This window comes from Dermacentor silvarum, chromosome 11, assembly GCF_013339745.2.
Source record: "Dermacentor silvarum isolate Dsil-2018 chromosome 11, BIME_Dsil_1.4, whole genome shotgun sequence".
NCBI lineage: Eukaryota > Metazoa > Arthropoda > Arachnida > Ixodida > Ixodidae > Dermacentor > Dermacentor silvarum.
The window spans coordinates 74,673,311-74,699,867 of NC_051164.1; the positions used below are offsets into that span (position 1 = coordinate 74,673,311).

Genomic DNA, 26,557 nt, shown 5'->3' on the forward strand with positions numbered 1-26,557 from the left:
GGATGCGAGCTCCATTTCCGATATTAATTGCTCTCGGAAAGAGAGAGAGCAACGACAGACGTTGGTTCTCGTCTGTATCACTAATGATCCTTTCACGTTTGCCTCGAGTCTTGTCCTGCTGTGTTGAACTGAATATATATGAATGAAAGTCCAGTTTTGTTCTGTTTCTCTGGCGGCGCGCTCGATAAGTGCCGGAAATGCTCAAACGCGCACGACCTGCGGCATTTTAACGCGATAAGGGCCCCGTTAAGCGTTAAGGGCCCCGTGTCACAGAAGATCCGGCGTCGGCTTCGGCGTAAGCATCGGCATCCGTGGCGGAGAAATTCATCCCGAACCATCCCGACCACACAAGGCCCTCCGCGTGGCACAAGGGGGTAGTGAACAAAAATTGAACTTCTCAAAGTAAAATCCGTTAGAAAAATCGTAAAGTACGACTTAACCACAGCCTACAGACGTGATAGCGTCGGATTGTAATCTGAATATACGAGAAAAAAAAAAGCCTGATAAGCAGTCAGGGATCTTTGAATGCTATCGCGTTCCACTCTTAAAGGCGATGCTTAAGCGTCCTCCAATTCTGATGGTGCGCGGCTCAAAGCAACGCAACAATTTTATCTAGGCGGCGTAGCTTTAACTTTCTTCAAATTTGCCATGTGCGAGCTCGCGACAGAGTTAAAACATCTGGGCGGTATCGGAAGCGCCATTTACGCTGACGACATTATACACTCTGGTGCACTGGCGGTTCGGACAGACAAGTCGAACGATCTCTACAGGAGTCAGTCGACGGCGTTCACATACACGAAATGGGACTCTCGAGCTCCAAATCTGAAATCCTCCTGTATCGCCCCACTAAAAGGGGTCCCAAACCAAAAAAATTGGAAGCCTTTAAAAGAGACGGATATCAGACTACACACGGCAACTGGGCAAACGATCTCCAGGGTTGACTCTATCCGTGTTTAGGCATGATAATCGAGGCCAACGGGCACAACGGTCGCACAATCAACAGACACCTCACACGCGGAGGGAGTAATTAGACTAATATCCAGGGTATCCAACAATAAAGGAGGGCTTAAAGAAGACAACCTCCTCAGGATTTACCACGCGTTCCTAATGAGTATATATATATATATATATATATATATATATATATATATATATATATATATATATATGGTGTAAACTATACGTCGCACCTATGCCCAAATGGCAAGTTCACAAGAGAACCTAACTGAACATGCTCATTCGCAAGAGTATAAAGAGGGTCCTTGGCCTCCCTGTGCGTATACTAGCACCGAGAGCCTCGCGAGCCTATATGTATTCGCAATAACCTAGAGGAAGTCATCCAAGCGCAGCAGACGGCGCAGCTTGCTAGACTTTCGTCCACCATCGCGGGGCGAAAAATCCTTGCAGGCGTTAACATCAATCCAATTTTTGCGAGGGAACGCAACACCCAGCTGCAAAATCACACGAGATCTTACATTAAGGTCTCGTGTGATTTCAAGACCTCATTAAAGTTTACTATACCTACCTACCTACCTACCTACCTGTGGCGAATTAAGTATCACCCTATATTTACTATCAAAACATGGAATTGGAGAAATTTCCTTTCTCAGGAATACCGCCTTTGCGCAAGTACACGACATTCTCGTTTCACCGGATGCGAGGAGGTCTCGCTGAACCCGCTTCTCAAGGGTACAGTCGAGTCGCAGACACAGCAAACGATAACGTTATCTGTATCGTCCTAACCCTTTTCTCTTATCTGAAGGCAAGCCGCGTCGAGGACACCAAGCAAAACCCTGAGGCGACCTGGCACTGCAGCTCTCCGAGTCAAAAAAACCTTGACACAGACCTAACAACATAGCGGCAGTTAACGATACAACTATAGCGTACCGCCGCTTGACCCATGCACCTTGTCGACCTCGACCGATCTGCTCGTCAAAGAGGAGAGCAAGCGCTCGGGAAAAAAAAAATAATGAAAAAAGAAAATCAAAGGAAAGAAAATGCAATAAAGGAACCCTGAGTTTTCGGCGTCGCGGACATGAGCAAACAAGCGCATTGTTATTCCTACTGGCCTCAGTGAAAACTGGCGCAAAGATGCGCCTTCAAAACTGTATAGCGTTTTTGGAAAAGACGAATACAGGAGGCCTGCTCTGGACGAAGCAGCGACCGGAGTGATGGAAGTTTTGTTTTCGCTCGTATAAGAACAGTGTGATATTAGACGGAAGGCCGCCTTTCACTGCCCTTTCAGCCTGAAACTCGGCTCTAAACTAACTGTCCTTAATTAGTGAGAGTGGACGCTCCCGTGGATCTGGACCCATTACGAAAGTATAACACTGCGAATTGTGTGACTCGAGCGAGCGTCGGCTACTTCCGGCTTCGCTTACGCGCTGACCGATTAAATTACATAACTGTCCATTAAGCAATGCGCTACGAAAAAAAAATATTAAAAATAATGATAGTAAATAAGAAAAAAAAAAGACAAACCGCGTCACTCCACTTCGTTACGCCATGAGCCGCAATTTGTTTTAGGTTTTTTTTTTTTTTGTATTGTTACTCTATCTATTGCTTTAGTTAATTTTTCGACTGCTTATACTTCTGCATTGTACAGTTGGATGTTATTACTAGGTGTATTCGTCAATGTTTTTGCATACGCACTCGAGCGGTTTCTTTCACAAATACAGTCGAACCCGGATATAGCGAACCCACATACAACGAATTATTGTGTATAACGAACAGCAGTAAAATCCCCTTGAAAATCTTTGTATCAAATTTTAATTTCATATATCGAATTACCTATACATCGAACTTTTTTGAGATTCCCTTCAGATTCGATATATCCGTGTTCGACTGTAGTACATATACTTACTTGTTCATGCTTTTGCACTTCTGTATTATGCGCTAATTTTACGTATTATTTCATTCTTTATTTACTGCATCTAGTGTTTATATTACCCAATTTATTTCTACGTTATGTAAAATCCTTAATAATTGGTTGCTTAATCTTGCTTATTTACAATTGTTTGATAGTCCCTGTCAGTCTTACTGTGGGACCTCCTTCTGAACAAGTATGCATACATAACCTGTTTACTAATATGCTTTAAAAAAACCAAACCTAATTAAAAAAAGAAGCATCTGCTGAAAATGTAACGCCGATGCAGCTGGCTAGTAAAAAAACAGCAAGTGATATTGTGGTACAAGTTCCACACATAATATTGCGATAACGCTGTAGTTTGTTATAAATGCAGTGCTAATGTTATTTGGTCGAAAATAGCACAACTGCAACTTTCAGCATACGTTTCATGTTATAAATAAAAGTTAATACAACATTTAGAATGTTTTAAACAGTAGATGCATAACGTTCGAGACTGGACTGCCACCTAATGTATCACCAGAGTCCTTCAATACATTTTTTTTTTTTTTTTTTGTATAGCACTAAATATTTATTCAATGTTACATTCCAATGTTAACTGAATGTTGTTAACAAAACGTTGCTGTAATCAAGATTGTTCTAACACACTTTGGTCACTGCGCTGCGCAGCTATTTCATGTTGTCCTCGCGAATAATTAACAAATTTTTGCCCGTTTACCTTATCAATTGCATACAACTGCAACAGCAAATTGATCACGCGCTGTTCTCTACCAACGTTATGCCAGCCTTTCGGACGATACAGCAAATAACGCCTGTTGTATACATTTATGCACTCGCATGTAGCAAAAAATATGCCAGGTTTACCAGGTACAATCCAGTGTTTTCACTAAGATGAACGCTAGCGATCGAGCACCGTCCCAACGTTCACGTAAAGAAGCACAACCGTTGAAACACAAGCGCTCGGGAGAAACGTAGCATCGAGCTTCAGTAGTGACGCTAGCAACCTGGCGACAAGAACACAACAGATAACGAAACAGGTAAATTCGTTGAAGTACAGCACACGGAAAACGTTCTCGGGTGCGTCAAACGAGCGGCTCTACCTTTAACTACGAGGTAAAACTCCCGTCATTGCAATTCCCGCGTACGAGTCAACACGGAAGGCCTTGAAATCGCGAGTGGCGAGCTTATTATAAGAACGTTTACAACAAAATTTACGAAAAAGCATCAGACTCGTAGGTAGTTACGGCTGTGCAAGACTGGCGCGGTAAAGGCGTCCGAAGAAGCCCCAAGACTTGCGAAAACATGATCATGCAAGCGGCACGTGAGAGGCGGAGTAAAAACAGCTGGTGACGCGTATGTTATATCTCGGAGTCAGATATAACAGCTCCGATCGAACTTTTTGATCTTCAGCGATCGAATTACGAGCCGCAAGCAACGAGATCTTCCGCATCAGAGTAAGCTCTGGAGAGATATCGCTGGTGCCGATTATGGGATTAGGGTTCCACAGGGCATATCTCGCAAAGGGCACCTCAGCCTTGCGCGTCATCGCTAGTTTCGCTTTAATGGCGCGACAACGGATAGGCGTTGATGATCGCCGCGCAAAGAGGTCTCCGACCGGGGTAGCGGTATATCGCCGACGGCTTTCGAGGCAACGATCTGTCTCCTTCGCTCGATAACTTTGCAGGCGCCGCCAGCATTGGCAATAATAAACAGTTTAGGAACCCTTCCACTTCTGTTGAGCGTTGAAACGTCCATCGCACGATCAAAACACAGCAACTGTTTTTCTTCGAAAGCATCGAGAACGTAGCTCCAGAAAAGGGAGCTAGCCCGCATAACGGTTCGGAAAATAGTTTTGGACGAACGGCTACTACAAGATTGTGTCGTCGCGCAAACGTTCGCCTGACTGACGCTCACGGGTTCGAAAACAAGCGCCTCGATTGCCCAGGGTCACAGAGCACGAAGCAAACACGAAAGCAGCGTTGAAAGCAACTGAAAAAAAAACAAAAAAACACGATGTTGGAGGTCACATCTAAGCGACCCGGGCTACAAGCAACGCTGCTTCGAAACTAACACTCCCAAACGTCGAACCGAAACAAGGAGAACGACGTCGCTCACCTGATCGGCGGAGAGCGCTGATCCGTTGCTGCTGTGCAAAGGCGGTGTTTGAAATCCGCTGCGTTTCCGTACAAATATCCAACGCGACCAAGCTTCGCACGATGGGGCTGGGCCGCGCACAGTCGCAGTTGCGTAAGCACCACCGCTGGGCGATCGGCGGTAACTTTTAGGGGTCCGCCGCGGAGTCCGGTGCAGCAGCTCCGAGAGACGGTGCCGCTAAGTGCGCTTCTCCTTGGGCCAAATTCTGGGTCATCCACAACGGCGAGCGGTGGCCGCGACCACTTGCGTCATTGAAAACGCACTGAAGTCGAGTCGCCGCCGTCGTTGTCGCGTAGATTTCAATGGAAGACCGGTCGCAGGTGCCCAGAGAGAGGGAGAAAAAAAATGGCAGAAAAAAAGAGAGAGGAGAAACAATAGGACTGCAGCAATCAGTATTACTGCACAAATAAATACGTTATAAGAATTGTAACTGTCTAAAATAATGTACAATAAAATTAGCGCTATAAAGTTTTTGCTTAATATTTGAACAACGTTTTTATTGTTTAGTTTTTTGATGCATTTTTTGAAATAATGTGTCATAACTTGCTCGTCCTCTTTTTGCAAAAGTGACGTCACATTAAAAATATAAACTTAAAATCCGTACAACTTTAATAAAATAAACCAAAATATCGTTTAATAATTATCAATTTTTTATTGTGAGCAATTTTTAAAATAACTTTATGTTTGTTTTTAATGTTGTCGCTCAACATACACAATATGTGACGTCATTGTACAAACGAACATACAGCGCTATAAAACAACGGAACGCATCCATTCGCTGCGGAGCGCGTATCCGCCGCAAACATGGCGGCAGCCAGAGAGAGTGAATTCGACTTTGGACTCGAAAGTACGGAAGAGTCGACGCTCTTAGCAGCCCGAACTGGCGCTGGCGCCATGGAAAGTGCTCCGACGACTAGCCAGGTCGTCCACGTCAAGGTGCCCTCGCGTCTCGATGACAGCGAGGAAGACAGCGGCTCGTCGAGTCCGCGCGACTTGTGGGACGCTGTGAAGATCGACCTGGCACAGGCGGGCTCGGACTCGGACAACGTAGTGAATGACTCTAGAATTAGCCGGGGCCCATCTGTAGACAGGGAAAATGTGCCCGTCGAGAGGACCTTGCCGCGAATGAACTGCCCTGAGAGAATCGTAAGAATCGGTCACTTTTAAGCTGGGCGAAAGTAGCTGACCGCGTTTGTCTGTCAAAGGCCAAAAACGTATCCACCCCCCTATCCCTCTTGCACCTCCGGTTGTTGAAGCCCCGACGGTCGCTCACATCGGAACTTCCGCGTTGTCAAATGCCGAAACATAATTTTAGAAGTAGTTGAAGTGCGTGCAAGGCTAGCATAATGAAGACTTCAAAAACATCGTTTGAAATGGGCTGTGATTGTTTGCATGTCCGAGTTACACAGAGTTACACAAACGAGATATGTGGAGTTCAAAGCAATAAGATTACTTCTGCGTGCCTGCGTATAGCATTCCTTGAATGATAATACACAAGTGTACTTTGTAGCCCCGATGCTTAAAAAAAAAAAAAAAAAAAACTCTTTCATTTCAATCATCTTCTTTCGTTAGTGTTCCCTGCCGACTGCTGATTGCGGACGACGGCCGCAGATAGAGCCTCGGCAATGCAGTCTACTGGCATCGGTCCTGAAGTTCTTAAATGGCGTCGCCGAATGCGTTAGAGAAACCTGAAATTCAGCTGTTTTGCTCCCGACTGTTTCCATATTCGCTGCTTGTGCCGTTGAGTTGAACGCAAGGCGCGGCGAGGCGTTGCTTAATGAGTGTAGATCACGCAGATCCTGTAGGCTTTCCTGACTTGCGTATGCCCTCTGCAATGGTTCAGTGACTGGCGTTATGCTGATGAGCACGAGGTTCGAGGGTTCGATTTCCGGTCGCTTTCCTGCGCATGCGTGATGCGACCAGTAAACTCGGATTTAAGGGCCACTTTAAGACCCTCAACTAGTCACAATTGCCCCGGAGCCATCGAATGTGGCGTTCCTCTTATCGCTCTGTACATACTTTGAACAGGAAACCCCATCAGGTTCATTTCAATCTATTACTGAAGATTGATAAAGCGTTAGGGTTTAGAAATTGGAGCTGACGAAAGTGTAAACATTTTAAATGATCAACAATGTGGTATCCCCGTAGCCAACATTTCGACAAGGGGTCACGTCTTCGTCAACATTTGAAGGGACACTAAAGCAAAACAAATCAATTTAGACTCGTAAATTATTCTTTTAAACCTGTGTTGTTGTAAAGTTCACAATAATAGGTCAATTATTAGTGAAAGAAATAAAAGTCAAAGTGTCATTTTCCGAATTTGGCTTCGAAACCCAAGCGCCGGTATGTCAGTGTGACGTCATGGATTTCAAAGTATTTTTTTCGTATTTGGGCCACGTTGGCTCAGTAAAGGTTTGCGAAAGTTGCCATATTCAGTCTTTGGCTCGATTATAACACAATGTAGTCTATATTTACCGCTATATTTACCGCTAAAGTGGCCCTAGCAGACACTGTCAAAATCCATGACAGCACGGCGAGCTGGTGCGGCAACTTCAAAGTGGTCTCTTGCATTTTTCGTTTTTACTAGCTTACCAAGCATCATCGCGCAGTAAGAGTGGCGTTTTTGGTATTGTGGAAGGTTAATTTACTGATACAGAAGTCACTTTTATATTTAGTGTCCCTTTAAATGTTATGATCGTGAGCTGCTGGGTTTAATTTCAGTGGATACATGATCGAATATTTCATTGCATTTGTGGACACAGATTCTTATTGCCAATTCTATCTAGTAGTGGGGCAATGAAAAAAAAACCCACTGAAATTGAGCTGCTCTTGGCAATTGATCTCCAGTTACTCCAGTTTATTTCAGTTGAACTTGCAGAGGAATGCTGCGCATGACTAATGTGACCAGATTCTTCAGACACCAAAACAAGGAGGTGGGGGGGTTGCTGGGTATAGAAACAGTATTTAACATTTATTCGAAGTTTTGTTTATGTGAAGAGAAACTTTTTTCCAAGCTCCTCAGTTGATATCCACTTGAATTTCGGCATTATTCAATTTCAATTCAAATTCAATTTTCAATTATGGGGTTTTACGTGCCAAAACCACGATATGATTATGAGGCACGCCATAGGGGGGACTCTGGAAATTTCGACCACCTGGGGTTCTTTAACATGCACTTAAATCTAAGTACACGGGTGTTTTCGCATTTAGCCCCCATCGACCGGCATTATTCCACGTGCTTCCAACGACAAAAGTGTGACAAGCAAAAGAGCATGAATGTTGCGTGGTCAGAGTGCTTGGGCTTGACTGCCGCTGGTTAGCCAATGCATCAAGAAGTCCATTGTAGCTTGGTGGAGAAAACTTTGGAGCCTTAAGTGGGGATGTGTGCAATCTCATAGCAATTTGAAAAGCGTGTCGTTCACATGCCTTTGCGCAATCTGTCGAAATGGCTCTTTTGCTGACGAAAGTACCATTCGGATTAATGATGCAAGGATGCTTACCCAGCCGTTATAAGATTGCACCATGGATGCTGCTGCCTCACTTATTGCAGTGTTTCGCTTTGCCGCCTGCCTCTCGAGTCTCATTGAAGGTGGTGCCTCCATACCTGAAAAAGTGAACAGCCAATTTGGGCACCACGGGGCAGGCATTTCGGGACTACTTGGGGTCCGGAGAGGCCCGGAGTTGTCAGTGTGGTATAAAAACACTCACGTGGGGAGATTGTTAATTTAGAATGAAGTAAGAGTGAACTGTTGTCACAGTTATTTAGTGCAACAGATTAACGAGACAAACACATATTTAAAGGGAGTGTTTGTGCGTCATGTATCTGCATTTGCCTCCTTATTTCATCTTGTCTAAATCTGAGGATAGGGCGGCGTTCAGTGCAGCATACATGTTGTCAATACGGCTTCTAGCCTCAAGTGAAACTTGGCTTTCTATTTCATCACTTTTTCACTTTCTTGCAGGGTCTGAAAGCAAGCTTTTCAAATGCTTTGGATGGCAGTGCCAACAGACAGGGGCTCAAGAATGCAAAAACACGAGCCATAGGCACTGCTGTCAAGATTATTATGTCATTGTGTCCATGTCTGTCTGGCACTGCAGCTCAAAGGATGCCCAGTCAACTATCCCACGAACTCGCGCTTCCGAATGCAGAAATCTTGTTTGACGCCGCACCCTATGCAAACACTTGACAGTCAGGAAACTGGGATTGTATTGTACTATTAGGTGCACAAAGCAGTTTGAAATCGTGCAAGCACCAGTGTTCTTATTCTCCTAAAATTTCTTATGGCTTAAATTTTGAGAGCTGTATTGTTCCTACATAAACCGTTTCTTTTCTCTCTCTTTGTCTTTTATTTTCCTACCTGCAGGTTATATGCGTCGACCTTTGTTCAGAGATGGAGGACATGCCATTCACATTCTCAGATGGGTAAGTGTCCACTATCAATAGCCACATTTGCATAAATGCAAGAGTAGCGCATCGTGCCAATGCTTTGTTGCATTGCATTCATGTAAATGGGGATGGCGTGCTAGAGGCGCATTACCTTAATGAGCCAGCTGGAGGTAGCTTAAGTGGGCGAAGCATTGTAAACGGCTTGCACATCGCATGAAGTGGGAAAGGGAAAGCATGAAAGTTTGCATTTGCTTTGCTCCGCTCACAGATGAGACACATTAGCCAAAAAAAAAAACAGGCGGGAGCTCGTATCTAATGTCCATACAAGCAGGGTTGATGCACACCGCGTAAATGCTGGCGAATCACATTATGATGATGTGCTAGTGTCATGTTCAATTAAACAGGGCTACTGTGTAAACTTTGTGTCCTTCTTTTTAATAACTAAACTGCGTAGATACTTGTTCACATCTCCCATGACCTAACTCGGACTGGTCATGTTAATCAAAAGTACTAATTCTGAAAACCGTGTCCTAGGCTACATCTGTTACAACCTTTCTCATTCGCCCTCCTCTGTTAAAAGCTGCTAGCATACAAAACTTTTGTCTGTCTGAAACTTGGAATATGCAAGTGCGATATTTCACCCTTACGAAATAAACCTTATCAAAACACTGAAATAAGTCCAGAACCGTGCTACCAGATTCATCCTAGGTGATTATTCCTACAACTCTAGCATCACGGCATTAAAGGCGCAGCTTAATCTACCTGCCATGGCCAATCATCGCAGAATGACTCTACTAAGTGTTTATCAGAGTTTTTTCATTCGCTGCCGCCTAACAACTAGCTTATTGTACCCGTCCATCATGTGTCCCGCACCACACACCCGAGTGCCGTTGTCTCTCCACATATGCATACCACTGTGTTCAACAGTCTCTTTTTATACGTACTGCACGTGACTGGAATTGCCTTCCCAGCCATACTGCTACAGTCACTAGCCCTGCTGGCTTCAAATCTGCCATAGAAGAAATCATGTCTATTGGTAGTAACTAGAGACCGGAACTTTAGGCAGAATGCCAATTTCTTCCTTGCGTCTTTATCATGCCTATTCAACATGTAAGCACAGACTATGGGTCTAGAAACATTTTAGTGGCACTTTTATTGTGCCTATAAATGCCTAAATCAATGTTGGTGCTTATATTGAATTTTCAGGGCCTAAAAATGCCTTTGTCCATGTTTTGTCCAAATCTCTTCATGTTTTTAATGATATAACCCACTCTAAAGCTCAGCCGAAGGCACCTGATTATTACCGCTAACGCTTTGCTGGTGTAAAGGCGGTTGTTAACAGCTTTGCAGCAGGTGAGCGTTCTTGTGAGAAGGGCTCAAACTGCTCATGCAACAATACCCTTGAAGGTGACTTAGCATACTTGTGCGCTCACTTCATGTTCTTAGCCAATGTCAACTAAAAGCATGAATGCTCAGGTGCAATTCTGACTCTGATGTAGGGCACATTTTAGAGGTTCAGGAAAGGTTTGCCACCATCTTCAATGAACTTGTTGCAGATGCAGTTCGATGGAAACTTCAATATGTCTCGGACGGAAATCCCGGGTTTTCAGTCCTGAAATAACTGTCAAAGGTTCTGACCCGCGAACATTCTGCGATTGCGTAGGGCATTGGATTATTGAACATTCTGAAGTACAAGCATGTGCCGCTATTTTGGTGAATGTTGAGCCTTCCTTTTCTACGTACAAACTAATACTCATCGAAGAAATGCACAAAATGAAACCCGAAAATCTTGGGATGGGTGCTTGGGGGGGGGTTGTCATTGCTTTCACAACCTTCCCCATGCTGTCGAGTCACACTAGAGTTCAGATTAATCTTGTAACGTATGCAGCCTGCCTCATTCCATTTTATTGAGAAAATAAAATGAATTTCTTGAAACAAGGGTTTAGTGGGCTGCGTTTGTTAGACAGCCATAATTTATCCCAAGATGCACAGCGGTAGTTCTTAATAATTGAGCCTATGCATACCTGAAGGACAGTAACTGGCACATATATATAGTACTTGTTAAAGGTGCCTAAAACAGCAATCTTTAGTGTTTAGGCATCTGGTCTCTAGAGATAATTAATACAAATGTCTGTGCTTAACATTGTGCTCATCATTGATTGATAGTTGTATTCAATGTGACTGTACCCACCCCCCATGTAACGTCCCTCACAGTGCCCTTGAGGTATTATAAAGGAAAAATAACTTAATAATGAAATTGCTGTCTTCTCTAGTAATTGCACAAGGAATTGTTATTAGGTACATAGCTAAGGTATTGTTGCACTCAATTATGACTTGCAGTGCGCCCGCCATGGTTGCTGAGTGGCTATGGTGTTGGGCTGCTGAGCACGAGGTCGCGGGATCGAATCCCGGCCACGGCGGCCGCATTTCAATGGGGGCGAAATGCGAAAACACCCGTGTACTTAGATTTAGGTGCACGTTAAAGAACCCCAGGTGGTCCAAATTTCCGGAGTCCCCCACTACGGCATGCCTCATAATCATATCGTGGTTTTGGCACGTTAAACCCCATAATTCAATTCATTCTTGCAGTGCGTACCATTGCATTGAGCTAAGTAATACGGAATTTTAACCAAGACAACAACAGATCTGCTACTGGTCAGAACAGGCCCTCACTAAGTAGCAACGTGAATCAATATGTAGCATGGAGTATGTATCGAATCGCCCATCAGTGTACACTGCTAAAATGAGCCATTGCATGCTATTGCCTTCGCATGAGATGCTGACACGTCATAACCTTGCTTTTGTTAAAAGAATGACAACCCGCCATGGTTGCTTAGTGGCTATGGTGTTGGGCTTTGCTAAGCCTGAGGCTGCGGGATCAAATTGAGTGAGTTCATTGAGCAATTACCTAGCCATATCACCTGTTAATTCGTTTGTATAATCTTAGTGTTTGTTCTTTTGTTTGTACTAAAATCTTGTACCCACTCCTGCTATATCTCGAAATAGAGACAGCGGTATTTGTAAATAAATAAATAAATAAATAAATCCCGTCACGGCGGCCGCATTTTGATGGGGGCGAAATGCAAAAACACCCGTGTACTTAGATTTAGGAACCCCAGGTGGTCCAAATTATTCCGGAGTCCCCCACTATGGTGTGCTTCATAATCAGATTGTGGTTTTGGCATGTAAAATCCTATAATTGAATTCAATTTTTTTGAAAGAATGACAAATGCTGACAGGGATGTTCTGGGTCAGTGTCAGCATAAGTGGCCAAGACAATGAGAGCTCATGGAGAAAACGATAGGCCAAAAACATGAGAATGATCTGTCAATAGGTGGCTCGTCATGGCCAGACCGACAGCTTGGAGCAATGTGGTCACCTGTCATGGTGTATACGGCAAAAGGCAACAGGGCTGTTGCCCTTTCAACCACCAGATGTAGCGAGCATGTGGTTTCTAACTGTGAGATTTGAAAGCATTTGATTAGCACTACTTTCTATCTATGCTGGGAGGAGCACAGTGTCCCTGCATTTTTTTGCTGTCTCCTTTAAACTTGCAGTGTGAGGATCTCACTGTGATTTGGTGAGCACTTCTACATGCTTTCTCTCACTCCCATTCTCGTTTTCAAGAAGCGACTTGCAAATAGATTAGCAGGTCTGATTGAGCATTGCACATGGTACTTGAATGGACACTTAACATACAAAAGCAAGTGAAGGCAGTATTGTAGAACCAAGAGGACCCTCCCCTAGATAAGGGCCAGAGGTTAATGAAACGGTTTACAACTTTCGTTACCACCCTGAAGGACAGTGCTGATTATTCTAAGTAGTCAACGTGGAATCACATCCTGGCATAGATCTAAGTGTTGCCTGTCATGCAGAATATAGTAGTGTACATAAATTATGCACTGAAATAAGTGTAATCTTGTTACTTGCATAAGGAAAGTATGTCTGCACATTTATTACAGATTAGATAATGCCAGTGTTTTTATTGCAGTGTTAGCTGTATATGGAGAGACATTTTGCTAAAAAAATTTAGAAAGTACTATCCAGAAGCAGTTGGGCCAGAAGAAATACAAATGCAAAACAGTGTAACGAAGCGACAGCGATAGTCGCAGTGTGCAGCTTTAAGTTCGTCGACACCCATTTAGTTGTCACTGCTGCATATCTCACCCGAACATTACCATGTGACAGTGCCCATGTTCTCAGTTCCTCAGTCGCATCTGCGAACGGTGTGCTGGAAAGTGATTGGTAAAGTGAACTGCATACATGATGACTGAAGCAGATAATTGCAGTGTAATATCAACAGCTTTGACTTGTGCCTGATAGTGCACATAGTACTTACGTTTTCTCTCCTTTTAAAGCTCGGCTCGGAGGCTGCCGCGTCGCTTTTATCCGTTATTTTCAGTGGGAACTGTGCGCTTACAGAGTTTGTGTTTTCTTCCAGGTCAAAGCAGTCCCCCCTGTTCATGATCAAGCGGGTGATTGAGCTGTTTGTACATAACAAGCACAAAATAGACAAGCGACACGAATTTGCCCTCGTTGTCTTCCACGAAGTGCCTCTTTGGGTGAGACCTGCAGTGCCGGGCCCGCATTCCCAGCCACTCATTTTTAGAGCGGGATAAGTATTGGCTTACATGCAAGGGGGGTATTTCAGTCACTGTCATGGGATGCAGCGTGTGTACAGTACATTTTTGTAGTGACAGGCATTCATTAATGTCACAGTGAAACTCAAGGTGGTAAATTCTTATAGGCAAATGCTGTAACTCACAAGCATGCAACACTGGGCAGTGTATTTTTTTTTTTATCCCGTGTGTGGCATTGGTCCACATTTTCTGATAACTGAGTTAATAATACAGTGTAGAAAGTTGAGCTAGTTGGAAACTCAACGCAATTGCGCATAGAGCTAGTTGGAAACTCAACGCAATTGCGCATAACATAAGCTACTACCTTGTTTCGTTGCTATCTCTATTGTATTTAGGATATTTTCAACTAAATCAGTTGAAGACCAGCATTTCTTTTGTCCTGGGTTCTCTTCCTCACCTTTCTTAATAAGTGTACTAGAAATATTCAATAATGCAGGATAATTCCTTCACATCACATCAAGTTATGGTCTATTCAATCCATCTCTGGTTCACCGTTTCACCATGCACTGCATCACAGCCCTATAATTGTTGTGCGGCGCAGGCACAGTGCATGATGTCTTGCAGACGACACTCGTGAGACTGCGTTTGCCAATGCAGCTGGTGTTTTCAGATGTCATGTGGAAGCTTCCTAAACTCAACTTTTCTGCACAGGCGGAGGTTTCTCTAGCGCTTGAAATTTTCTTGTAGCTTGTACTGATGGTTGTGCCAGGATGAAAAAGTACAATTCAGTTTAACATGCTGCGTATACATCTTTTGAACCATGTGTGCATTGTAGCAGCAACTGTTCTGACTATGGTGCTTTGCACTATGTGTGAATTTGAAGAATCAAGGGAACCAAGAGGCTGGAAGTTTAATGAGCTGTATGAAGCTAGCAATGAAGCCAAGGGAAGCATGGGGGAAACAAACTGTTTGTGTGATTAAAATGTGGAACTAGTGTTGAATGAGGGCCTAATTTGTGGTGAGCTTCTTATTAATATAGGAAGAGGGAAACGAAAGTGGAAAATAAAGTCAACTTGCCACCAATGGAAACATAACCCACAGCCTCCGCGTGATACGGAGCTCTACAAATTGAGCTGCAAATGTCCACATCGCACCTTGACCCCATGCCAGGTAGTGAATTGAGAACCGTACAAAAAGCCACAGGATGAAGGGATGCATGAAAGCATGCATTTGCACTCGCTAGAATGAAGGAGATTAAAGAAGTGGTGTCTTCCTTGGCATACACGCAAAAGTGTCGCTTTGTGTCCAACACTCTCCTGCGTACAGAAGAGATTTCCCCCAAGAAAAGAGGCATGCGCCAAGTGTTTTGTGCGCAGGCGCCTCCTTGTGTGACTCCATCTTAGGCAGCGCTTACTAGCTAAGACTGTGTAATGAGAATGAACCAAGCTGCAGTCACTGTTCAGCTCTATTAGCAGCTGCTGCAATAACTATCCCCTGCACCTCACTCGCGATTGGCTTCTACAATTATGTTACTAGATCAGAGCAGCAAGTTCAAAAAGGCTTTCTTCAAACCACGGTTTTCAAGAAACAAGCTTTTGGATGAGTGTAAAAACCTAAAAGTGTGCCTCAGAGAATCTGGGAGTACATTTAATGAAGCAAATAAACGCAGCGTAAGACGCTTCTTAGTGTTCCTCCAAGTAGATGACTAGTCTCAGCTGCAGTACTTTGCCGTAACGTCATTGGTACCTACACCCGGCTTCGTAATTATTGAATTTATCGAGCAGTATAGTAGCAGCTGTGAAGGCAGTGCAGTCATAAAATTGTATCAGTCCACTAGATTTGTGGCAAAGGATCTGTTATGCATTTCATGCAATAACTCCTTCATGCATTGCGACAGTAGTATATTTATGACATGTCATGACAAAGCATGTTTTTTTTTTTTTTTTTTGCAATATGCAGTGCACTACCTTATGGTGATGTTTGCAAGTATAATGTGCTGTAAAAGCCATGAAAGTAGTTCTCTCATAAAAATGATCACACTGGAGTCGTTTGTGGAGTTGTTCAGATCTGTGATTTCATTTATATGATAGCTTATGCGTATATTGTGACCATACTGTGGTGTTAACATGACGCTAAATCACATGGAAGGAAAATCTCTAATTTTAGGGTGCTGCAATACTTTTGGTTGCAAATGTAGGCAATGCGTAGCATTGCTCTAGCTTTAACTGTGGTACCTGTTTGGATGAAGCTTTGCTTGGGGACCTCCTTTCTATATGCATGGGGATGAGGAACTTGTTTTGTTCAGCATCGAAAAGGTAAATTATGCGTTGGAAGCAGATTGTTTCATTTAGGTCATCGACTTTTTGCGATAATTTGTGAAAATTTTGGAGGAGAAATAATAATGAAAGACCAAACTTGCAGCATTGCAATTCAGTGATAAGAAAGCTATCACTGTTAAACTACATCTATTGGAAATGTAAAGCAGGCTAAATTACCACTCATTTCTAGGGGTGTGCAAATATTCATAAATTTCAAATAATGAATTGTAAGTATATTTCAATTTGATCCACTGCTTGAATTGAATAGTTAATATTCGAAACACCAAATATTTATCAAATAGTATTAGAATAATCAGCATCGACTAGCAAGCAATCGAAAAAGGAGCACCTAGAACAGGGAAGGGTTAATTTTTCTCGTTTCCATTCTTGGGCTACCCTTATGTAATGCATAGCCCAAGCTTTTGGGGGCACAGTATTGATCTTGGTTGATGTTTCTGCTTAATGCTCACAGAACACCGATGCTCTTGTGCCACCAATCTAATTTTATCATCATATGGTTAAGGGATTTAGTTTATCAATTGCATTCTATCACGGAGATTTCATGTGGCCGTGCTGTCGGTGGTACTCTAGTGCTCTCACTTTGTTCGTGAATATGCCAATATGCTGAACATCTTGTTTAATTTTAATGTCTCATTCTTATTTAAAAGGTGGTTTGAAAATAGCACCCTAACTGCTATGCTACTTTATAAAAACTATACTGTATAGTCACTGTTGTGTAGTAGTTTATTTCAGTGCAAAGCATTCTGATTTTCTGTTGTTGGTTGAAATTTAATAATGTTTCAAGTAATAGTGAAACTCGACCAGTGTAATAAAAGAAGTTGTCTTATTATTTGAAAGGTATTTTATTCATGTTCTTATTTGAATCATGTTAATTTTTTTAATTTGGCTTAATTTATTTAATTTCATTAATTTAATGTCAAGTGGAACCTCAGACATCACACTTGTCCACTTGAGATAATCCGACAGGAACAGTTAATAGCATTAGCTGTTTTTGCTGCAAAGGTACAGGCTGTAAATGTGCTTCAATCTTCTTGAAATTTACAGGCTTCTGGCAAGTTCTGCTAAAAATTTGAGACCATGAAAAATAAAGTATCCTTCCAACATTCGGCAGAATTTAGCTTTTTCTCTTCAATTCAACATACATTGAACCTTCATATAACGAATTATTGGATATAACGAAGTAAGTTTAAAATGCTATTTGTCGATATCAGTGTATAATAAATATATGCTTATAACTAATATTGTATGTAATCAAGGTATTTTCAAGTCAGATGTGACTTCAGTATAACGAGCTTTGACTATTTTCTTCAACTCGGTTTAGTGTTTGTCAAATGAGGACATATCTGTGTGAATAGGAAACTTTAAACTTGCACTAAATTTAAGCTTCCTCATTTAAGTATGAAGTTGAGCTTAGGTATCATTGCTGCTGTCTTGTTCATCCATGTCTTACCATTTACCCTTCAACTCTTTCAGATCAGAAACTTCACAAACGATCCAAAGGAAATCTCCAACTTCCTTGAGGACCTCAATGAGACGAGGCATTGTGAAAGCTGTGGTATCCTTTCTCATTGCGTTTTTTTTTTTTTTTTCAACATTTGTGGTCATTTCTGTCAGCTGCCTTCTTCTCTTCACTCTCTGGAACTCATCGAGGTTTGAGGTGTTGATTTGCCAAAAAATATTAGGTATTAGGTGCATGACTCCTGTATTTTCTGCAGAAGCATGCTCAGGAGATCCACATTCATGGCAGTTTCCGCTCGTAACAACCTTTTTTCGAGTAGTCAAGCAGTTTGCTGTAATTATGTAGATCTGACTTGATACCTGCATGTAACTCCCACATCCAATTACAACAGCCAAATAAGGAAGAACAAAAAAGGCGAGAAACTGCATGCAGCAATATTCATGACTTTGTAAAAGCAAAATGACGCATGTGGACACAATACAAGGCCCCCATAATTATTTTCGTTTTTTTCATTCAATCACAGCCTCTTTATTAAAGAAAAATATAATTTAAAAATAATTTTAAAAATTATAAATTTTATTTCAAGGTGTGGCTTCACAGTCTTGTGTGTCGCATTGCCACAAAGCCGCATCTCAAGGCACTGTTTGGGCATAATTTGCAGCCTTATTTCACTCTCAAATAAATTGCCTCTGGTGCAGGTTATATGTGCAAAAATATATAGTATATGTAGAGTCATAAACACTTCTTCTTTCTGGGGTTTTACGTGCCAAAACCAGTTCTGATTATGAGGCACGCCGTAGTGGAGGGCTCCGGATTAATTTTGACCACCTGGGGTTCTTTAACGTGCACTACAACGCAAGCACACGGGCGTTTTTGCATAAACACTGCCCCTACCTCTGGTGTACGGACGGACTCGTAGTAATAGCTGCAAGAATACTGCATAGCTTGGTGCTTAGACAGTAAATTCATCTTAGCTCGGAGTTTGAAAACAACACGAATACAATGCTTATCAGCATGTGGCTTAGCCTTGCTCGAGTTTGTTCTTGATTTTCTTGCTGTGGGTTGTGACAGAGAAATGCGTTTTCTTTTTGTTTTTTTTTTTGCAAAAATTGATTTAAAATATGGTTTGACCACGGGCAGAACATCTTTGTTTTCTGGAAGAGTTAGTTGTGGACTTGGTTTATTTCCCATGGCACTGAATTCAGTGAAACACCGCTCTATGAAACATAAACAAACAAACACCCTATGGATCAGTGACTGTGCTTCTCTGCTGTTGCTGGGCATGATGTCTTGTTGAACCTCTTGTGATGCAAGGATTCTCTTCTCATTATTGAATGTGTCCATTTTCAATGTCGTAGCAGCGTTTACAAGTTGCAGTGTTTGCCTTTTGAGTGAGCGAATGAATTTCGTGTGCAGCATTGTTGTAGCCTTGACTAATGGCCAAGCAGACCTCACTGGCTTGTTTGACGCAATGTAAGTAACCTAATGTTTTGTTGACTACTTATTTCAGAGTTACTTGGTTTTCTTCCTTAATTATGCTGTTGTCGTTGCCCCTCGTTTGGCACTTCATTTACTACTTGTGCTCTCACATTCACCCTCATTAGAGGAACTCTTTCCTGGTGAGGTCATGCTCACATGTTTGATAGTAAAGCTGCAATTGAGGCTGGTCCCATGCTGTGCCATTCCCATTTTGGTTTTGTGCAAAACAGAGTGTTTATCTGGGACATGCGTTTGTAGTTAACTGGGTTTTGAACAAGGTGCGAATTGGGGTGAGTTGGACTATAGTTAGGTTTAGAACACTCTAAGGTGCTATTCACTAAGCTCCTGATGACATGTTAGCATGGCCTAGTCATCCATTATCAACTGGAATCTGAAGGCAAGTACCGTATTTACTCGATTGTAACGTGAGTTTTTGCCAGATTTTTGCTACCTGAAGTCAATCCTCGCGTTACAATCGAATACCGAAATTCAAGTTGTCTAAAAAGTGCAATGATGCACCCAATTCTAATCAACAAGTGAAATGTGCGAGTGAAAGCGCACGAGGGACGCGCGCTTTCATGGAGAGCGAATGCACGGCAGAGAGCAAACGCGACGTCTCCATCACACGAAAGGCCGTGGGGGAATGGGAGGGAGGGGAGGCAACGTTTAGTTGCGGCACCAAATGCGTATCTCGTGACCGGGCACAAGGGGAACTGGCATCTCAATTTCCCATGCAAAAGGAGGACAGCAGGAAGGCAGCGCAGGAGAGAGGGGGTGCGGCTTCTACTCTGCATACTTGTACTTAGCGTGGCTGCGGGCTGTCGCGCGCACCGTATCTTGAAAGCCATCTCCACACGGCTTTGACCTTTGTATGCGCTGTGCTTTCGCCGCTCAGTTTCCGTTGAAGCGATAGACCGCACAAACCTTCGCTCGCAGCTCTCCCGCGCTTGCTCACGCCAGCGTTCCGATAGTGGTTGTCTGCGGTCATCGAGTGTGATCTATTCATGTTTGCTTGTGCGCACTGACACCATGCTTGTTAATTCAGTTAGTAAGCGAATGTGTCCAAGTTTATGCAGCCGATAAAACTACTATCCCTACTCCGTATAGCTCTCTACTAATTTGCTACCGCAATTGATGCTTCGCCTTTTGGTCGAAACTGGGACTTTTTCATGCATCCGGTGGTCTCGCGTTACTTTAGCGGCTTTCTTCTTCTTTTTTTTTTTTTTGCTGGACGCAACAAAAAGTCGCCCCTTGCATTACTTTTGCAGTAGTATTTTTTCTTGATGGACGCAATGAAAAGTCACCCCTCGCGTTACAATTGAGGAAATACGGTATTCTGTGTTAGAACAATCGGTGACATTTGCCCAGGTCAACAGCACTAGTATTAAAGCTGAACCCAGCTGGACAATTTGCAAAAAGCGTGCCTTTGATGCTTCACTAAATTACAGTAACACGGCTAAAGGTAGTTAAAGCTTTAGGGTAGCTTCACATTGCACTCGAACTTCTGTTCATGATAAGGCATGTGCAGCAATTTAGTTATTGCAACTTTGTTTTTGCTAGCTGCCATACTTTCTTTGCGGAAGCCTCTCTAGGTTTTTACAGGACCCATACAAATTATAACTAAGACAAGGTGATGAACACTTGACTATCCTTCAACAAGAGCATTTTTAACATTTCTGAATCTGCTAAGCCTGGAATACAAGAGGACGTGTTTAGCGCCCTCTCTGTGGTAGGTGCTGATCACCGCCAAAATCTCGCAGACAGGAAATTGCAGCTGCTGTATGCATTTAACTAGGCACATTATCTATCCTATTCTTCTTTAAATTGTCACTAAGGTTTTCCAACAGCTTAGTTTTCCTTATCTATTTCTATCTTGCACTGCATCACCTTTTCACATCAGAGCACTCTTTACACTCATGCGCAAACTGGACCACAAACACTGGCCTACAACACTGGACAATGTTGGATTTGTGTTTGTGTCTGACATCTGTGGTGTCCAACAGCACCACAAATGCTAGACCATAAACACTGGACTGCAGTGCAGAACTATAGTTGTAGTCCAGCACTTGTGAGCTCCAAAGAACAAAAACAGACACCACAAATTTTGGACTGTAGGTGCGTTCCAGCACTTCAGCCCAGTTTTTGTTGTCCAGCATTTGTGGTGTCTACCAATTTGTGTCTGTGTCTTGCATTGGACCTAAACACGGTATTTCAGCAGTGTTTGTGCTAAAGCATTTGTGAACTACAAGGGGCAGGAACAGACAACATAAATTTTGGACTACAGCTGTATTCTAGCGCTGCAGTTCAGTGATTGCGGTCCAGCATTTGTTGTGTCTGACATCGTTGTATTTCTGTTTGTGTCCAGCATGGAACATTTCTTTAATTCAAATTTTTATTAGACAAAGTAAGGTCATACGAAAGCATGTTGAGAAGTATCTGGATCTTTAGCATCATGCTAGTATGGATTCATGTAGAAATTGTTATAAACATGCATAAACATACGGGCAGCAAACACCTTTATACATCAGATTAGCAACATATCAGATTAACATACAAACCGCAAGAGTTTCAACAACTAATACAGGTCTTTGTAGTAACGTTTAAGCATAACAAGAAATGCTTTGTCGCTTTAGCTGAACAGGAAGATTGTTCCATAAAGAACAACCAATATTATACAGCCGTCTTTTTCCATACACATTTTTTTTACTAGTGGCTTCAAGAATTTACTACATTCATAGCCTCTTGTTTTGAAATGGGAGGGCATAAAACTGAACGGTGAAGGGGGGCATTGCTAATTAACAAGTTATACACCATCATTGTAGTTTTGTAATTCATTAGCAGGTGTAGGGGCATGATTTGGTACAGTAAAACCTCGTTACAAGAGACACTCAAGGGACCCGGGAAACAATACTCTCGTAACCAAAAATTCTAAAAACACTGAGGAGTCTAACTAGACCACTTTATTATACATCAACATCAATGTATGTTTAAACACATCTTCAATGCGAACAGAGCTGTCTCATGGAAACATGGCGATGGCTCCGGAGTCCGACTACTGGCATACAAAGCGACCAGCACCGCAAACGCTGTGACGGAAATCCAACCTAATGGTACTCTGTTGCAGAGTCAGTGTGGGAGCTCGACAGCAATAATAAAATCATAATGACAGAAAATTCAGTGCAATTTGTAGTTGCAACCATGCGAGGAATAACAGCGGCTGCGGAACGGAACAACATCGAGGCAACGGAAGGAAAATTGCAGCGCTAGTGGTTGGTACGACGTTGGCCGCATTGCGTGAGCGTCTCTGGGTTGTGCCTCTTATAAATAGTGAAAGAATTTAATCTAGGGACCTAAAACGTTGTCCTTAGTAACCGAGTGTCTTTTGTAACCATGTCTCTTGTATGTGATGTTGTTAACATGGCGAACATAGCAAAACCAACCAAACCATTTTCAAATGTCTATTATAACCAAGTGTCTCTTGTAACAGTGTCTCTTGTAACGAGATTTTACTGTATTAAGAAAAAAGGGGTTTAGTAGAGGTCGCATAATTTGAGTTTGACATGAAACAGATTGCATGTTCTTGCATTAATAGAAGTGGTTTTATGTAAGAATCGTATGTATGATCCCAAGATTTTATACATTAAGATAGTTTATTAAGAAATAGGGCAAAATAAATTGTTCTCAGTCTTGCAAGATCAAAGAAATGGCGACATTTGAAAAGTCTAAAGCAGACAGTGCTTAGATTTTGCACACACAGTAAATATGCATTTTCCAGTTGAAGTGATGGTCTAATACAACACTTACTATGTTAGGTTACTGACTCTATCTGTGAGTTCTTCATCAGCCTGAAGCACACACGAGTCCGATGCTATTGGGCACAAACTCGGTATTTCAGCAGTGTTCGGGGTCTAGCATTTGTGAACTACCAAAAAGCAGAAACAGACAGAACAAGCTTTGGACTACAGCTGTATTCCAGCACTGCAGTCCAGTGTTTGTTGTGCAGCATTTGTTGTGTCTGACATCATTGTATTGGTGTTTGTGTCCGACATTGTTCACAAACACCGCATTCCAGCAGTGTTTGTGGTCCAGCATTTGTGAACTACAAAGAGCAATAACAGACACCACAAATCTTGGACTGCAACTGTATGCCAGCACTGCAGTCCAGTGTTTCTTGTCCAGAATTTGTGGTGCCCCAACCAAGTTGGATTTGTGTTTCTGTCCACCATTGTACACAAATGCAGCGTTTCAGCAGTGTGTGCATTCCAGCATTTGTGAAGACCACGAAGTTTGAACAGACACCACAAATTCTGGACTACTTTTTGTAGTCTAATTTTGTAGTCCAGTGGTTGTGGTCCAGCGACTGTGGTGTCTGTTTTCGTGCCTTGTGTCCCGTCCTGTTTCACTGGTCACACGTGTCACTGTTTTAAGAGATTCGCAAATCACTTGTTTCACCTCGCTCTCGGCTCTTTTACTCTCGCAGAACTGAGCACACCCACATCCCGGAAGTGGGCAGGGAGGGACCCTTCCCACCACCTTTCCTGGTTCGAACAATCCTCATCTATGGCCGGTCGAACAGCGTGCCCCAGGTTCACAGCAACCTGCAGGTGAGAAGGAGAGAGTAACGACACTTCTCTGGTTGTACACTGCAGGGTCATTCACTCTTAGAAGTAGCGCCCCAGTGATTTTCAAGGGAATTGATCATGTGCTGACAATCAAGGGGGCAAAGTACCATTGAATGTTATAACAAACACAGATGTAATGAATTATTAGATGCAGGGAAGTCAACTTAAAATCTGACTGGCCACACTTTATACCACTGTTACCAAAATATGGCACGTCAGCCATAATCAAGTGCGCATGTCTGCTTTGAGGTCTGACGAGAACAATTAATGGTGCGTGTTGGTTGGTGCAATTTGGCAAATTCACAATACAGGCACCAAGATGCTGCAGCGGTTTTGGTTTTGTCACACACTTAGTAGGGTCTTCGTATTTTAACTGCGTAACTGCATAGATCAAAGCATGATGGGATGTAAAACAGCAACTGTAATGAAGAGACAAGAAGATTGGGAAGGTTTTCATAAAAAGAAGATTCTATTGGGCAATCCTGCTTCAGCCGCAACGCTCTGAAGGCTTACTGTGTCGCTGTGCTCTGTGTTACCAAATCTGTGCACGAAGCTTTGTTTGCAACGAAAGCTTCTCTTATGCTGTTCAACCTCGGTACATATAGGAAACATGGATATAATGAATTATTAGGTGTAACAAAAGTGAATCTATAATTCATGATTTTTTTTATTATTTCTTGCCAATACCAGCGATTATTCTTATATAAGGAAATTATTTTTAAATCAGATGCGACTTCATTGCACTGAGGTGCCTGCCTCTGAGAATGAGCACTTAGCATGTGCACTTTCCGCACTTTGCACGTATGTGTTTGCAATGAACTTTTGTCCCTCACGCACTGCCTGAAGCGTACGTGAGCGCTATCGACTGTAACATTCCATTCGTGTTTTGCGTAAGAAGCCTAGTACAGTATAGACCGCTTATAACGAAAGTCGCCGGAGTCGCGAACATCTGCTCTATAAGCGGTACCGCACTATAACCAAAACAACGATTTTCAAGCCCTGCACGTATGCAAAACATGTAGACCAAGCATGTAGACGTGCTTTGTACTATTGCGTGCACATCACGATTACGTTTTCGCCAGTGAGCTGGCAAAAACATAATCGCGATATAGCTGGTGCTCTTCAAGTTCGGCAGGTTTGCATCGAGTCAAAACGAAACAACTGTTTGCCGCAACCGCTGTGGAAAAAAACGTGACCACTATCGACGCGATTATGAACGGCGACTTTCCGGTGCTGAAGGCACGCGCCCGACGCAAGCACCAAGTCTAGACGAATTAACTACCATTCGCTGCAACAACTGCAGTCGAAACCGCGGTCGCTATCTATGTGATAATCGATGGCGACTACGCAGTTTTTTAGGCACGCGGCCGACGCGCGTACTGAGTAAAAACGAAACTACTGTTCGCCGCAACCACTGCGGAGAAAACAGCAGCCGCTATCGACGCGACCGTGGATGACGACTACGCAGTTACGAAAGCCCGCGGTCAACGCAGTCTTATGCGCAGCGTAAACGCAAGAATACAGGCTTTAAAGACAAAAATAGGCCCGAAGCGTTCCGGCGTTGCTGTCATTCACGTACGATTTCAACTGATGGCTGTGGCGATGCAGACTCCGCCGCTTCGTTTCGGTTGGACGCTAGCGCCGTTCTTGCTCTTTTGCGTTGCACATTTGCGGCGCTCCGCGCTCACCGAGCTCCGAAAGTAGTCCGAATTAACCGATGTGCGGCCAAACAAGTCCGAATTAACGAGAGTGTGGTTGCATTGAATAATGCATACGCCGGCCGGGAGCACGCACCTTGTTGAGAAGCGTGCTCGCTGCCGCCCTTGTTGGCAAGATTTTCTTGCGGAAGCCGCATTATAACCGGTATTTCGTCTCACGCGGCTGCACTGTAAGCGGTATGCGTATACATGGAGTGCTATGGGAAAATTAACAGGAGTCTGAAAAGACCGTACTATATACGGTCCTGCACTATAAGCAGTTACGTTATAAGTGGTCTATACTGTAGTTTTATTTTTGCAATGCCTCACGCGGCGCCTGACTTTAGAGGGTGACTTCACCTTCGAACAGCGCACTTCTATTGAACCAGACTCCAGCTTCTCCAGCACCGTGGTTACAAGCCAACAACTACGAATGAGGCAGCAGAGATACGCGCACATTTATTTACTTCTTACTTGTGCAGGTGTCGCACCCAGGAAATTTCGACCCAAATTTAAGGGAAAATGTGTGGCCCTTGCACAAGAACATTGTGTACAGTCGAACCCGCTTATAACGATCCCAGATATAACACTCTATCGGTTATAACGACCACATTTCAGGGCATTTACGATTTCCCGGCCCTCCCTTTGGAAACTGCTTCCAGATATAACAAACATTCTTTAAATCGCCGTACTGCTACAACGAACGCTTCGAACGTGGTCACGGTAAAAAGAGGGCACACACGAAGTGGCAAAACACGAAAGCGCGACCAAACTGGGTGCACGGCAGCACGCGCCCCACTCCAGTCCAACCGCAACGATGATACGGCTTTTGAGATGAGCGAACTTTCGGAAACCGCGAAGAAGGTCACACATGGTCATGCGTTTTCAAAGCACGCGTCCAGGGTGAAGGCGTGCCGCGTACAGCATAAACAGCATGGTGTGGGGCGTGCACTGACACGTGTGCTGGTGCCTTA

General features: G+C 43.2%; 2 protein-coding genes across 6 annotated transcripts in view; one reads left to right on the forward strand and one right to left on the reverse strand.

The window, feature by feature from the left end:
• The window catches only part of LOC119433889 (membralin-like), a 273,114-nt gene extending 267,755 nt beyond the window's left edge, over positions 1-5,359 (reverse strand). For 3 of the 5 annotated variants that reach the window (XR_007464434.1, XM_049659029.1, XM_037701173.2), the window contains exon 1: positions 4,982-5,359. The gene's annotated coding sequence lies outside the window, so the exon portion shown is untranslated. The remainder of the gene's footprint in view (positions 1-4,981) is intronic. The other 2 variants (XM_049659030.1, XM_049659028.1) reach the window with 2 other exon arrangements.
• Positions 5,360-5,779: 420 nt separating this feature from the next.
• The window catches only part of LOC119432943 (BRISC and BRCA1-A complex member 1-like), a 37,181-nt gene continuing 16,403 nt past the window's right edge, over positions 5,780-26,557 (forward strand). Inside the window, exons 1-6 of the mRNA XM_037700089.2 lie at positions 5,780-6,166; positions 9,385-9,443; positions 13,849-13,969; positions 17,800-17,881; positions 19,234-19,258; positions 23,745-23,868. Of these exons, the coding sequence (XP_037556017.1) occupies positions 5,825-6,166; positions 9,385-9,443; positions 13,849-13,969; positions 17,800-17,881; positions 19,234-19,258; positions 23,745-23,868 (753 nt within the window). The 5' untranslated portion in view covers positions 5,780-5,824. The remainder of the gene's footprint in view (positions 6,167-9,384; positions 9,444-13,848; positions 13,970-17,799; positions 17,882-19,233; positions 19,259-23,744; positions 23,869-26,557) is intronic.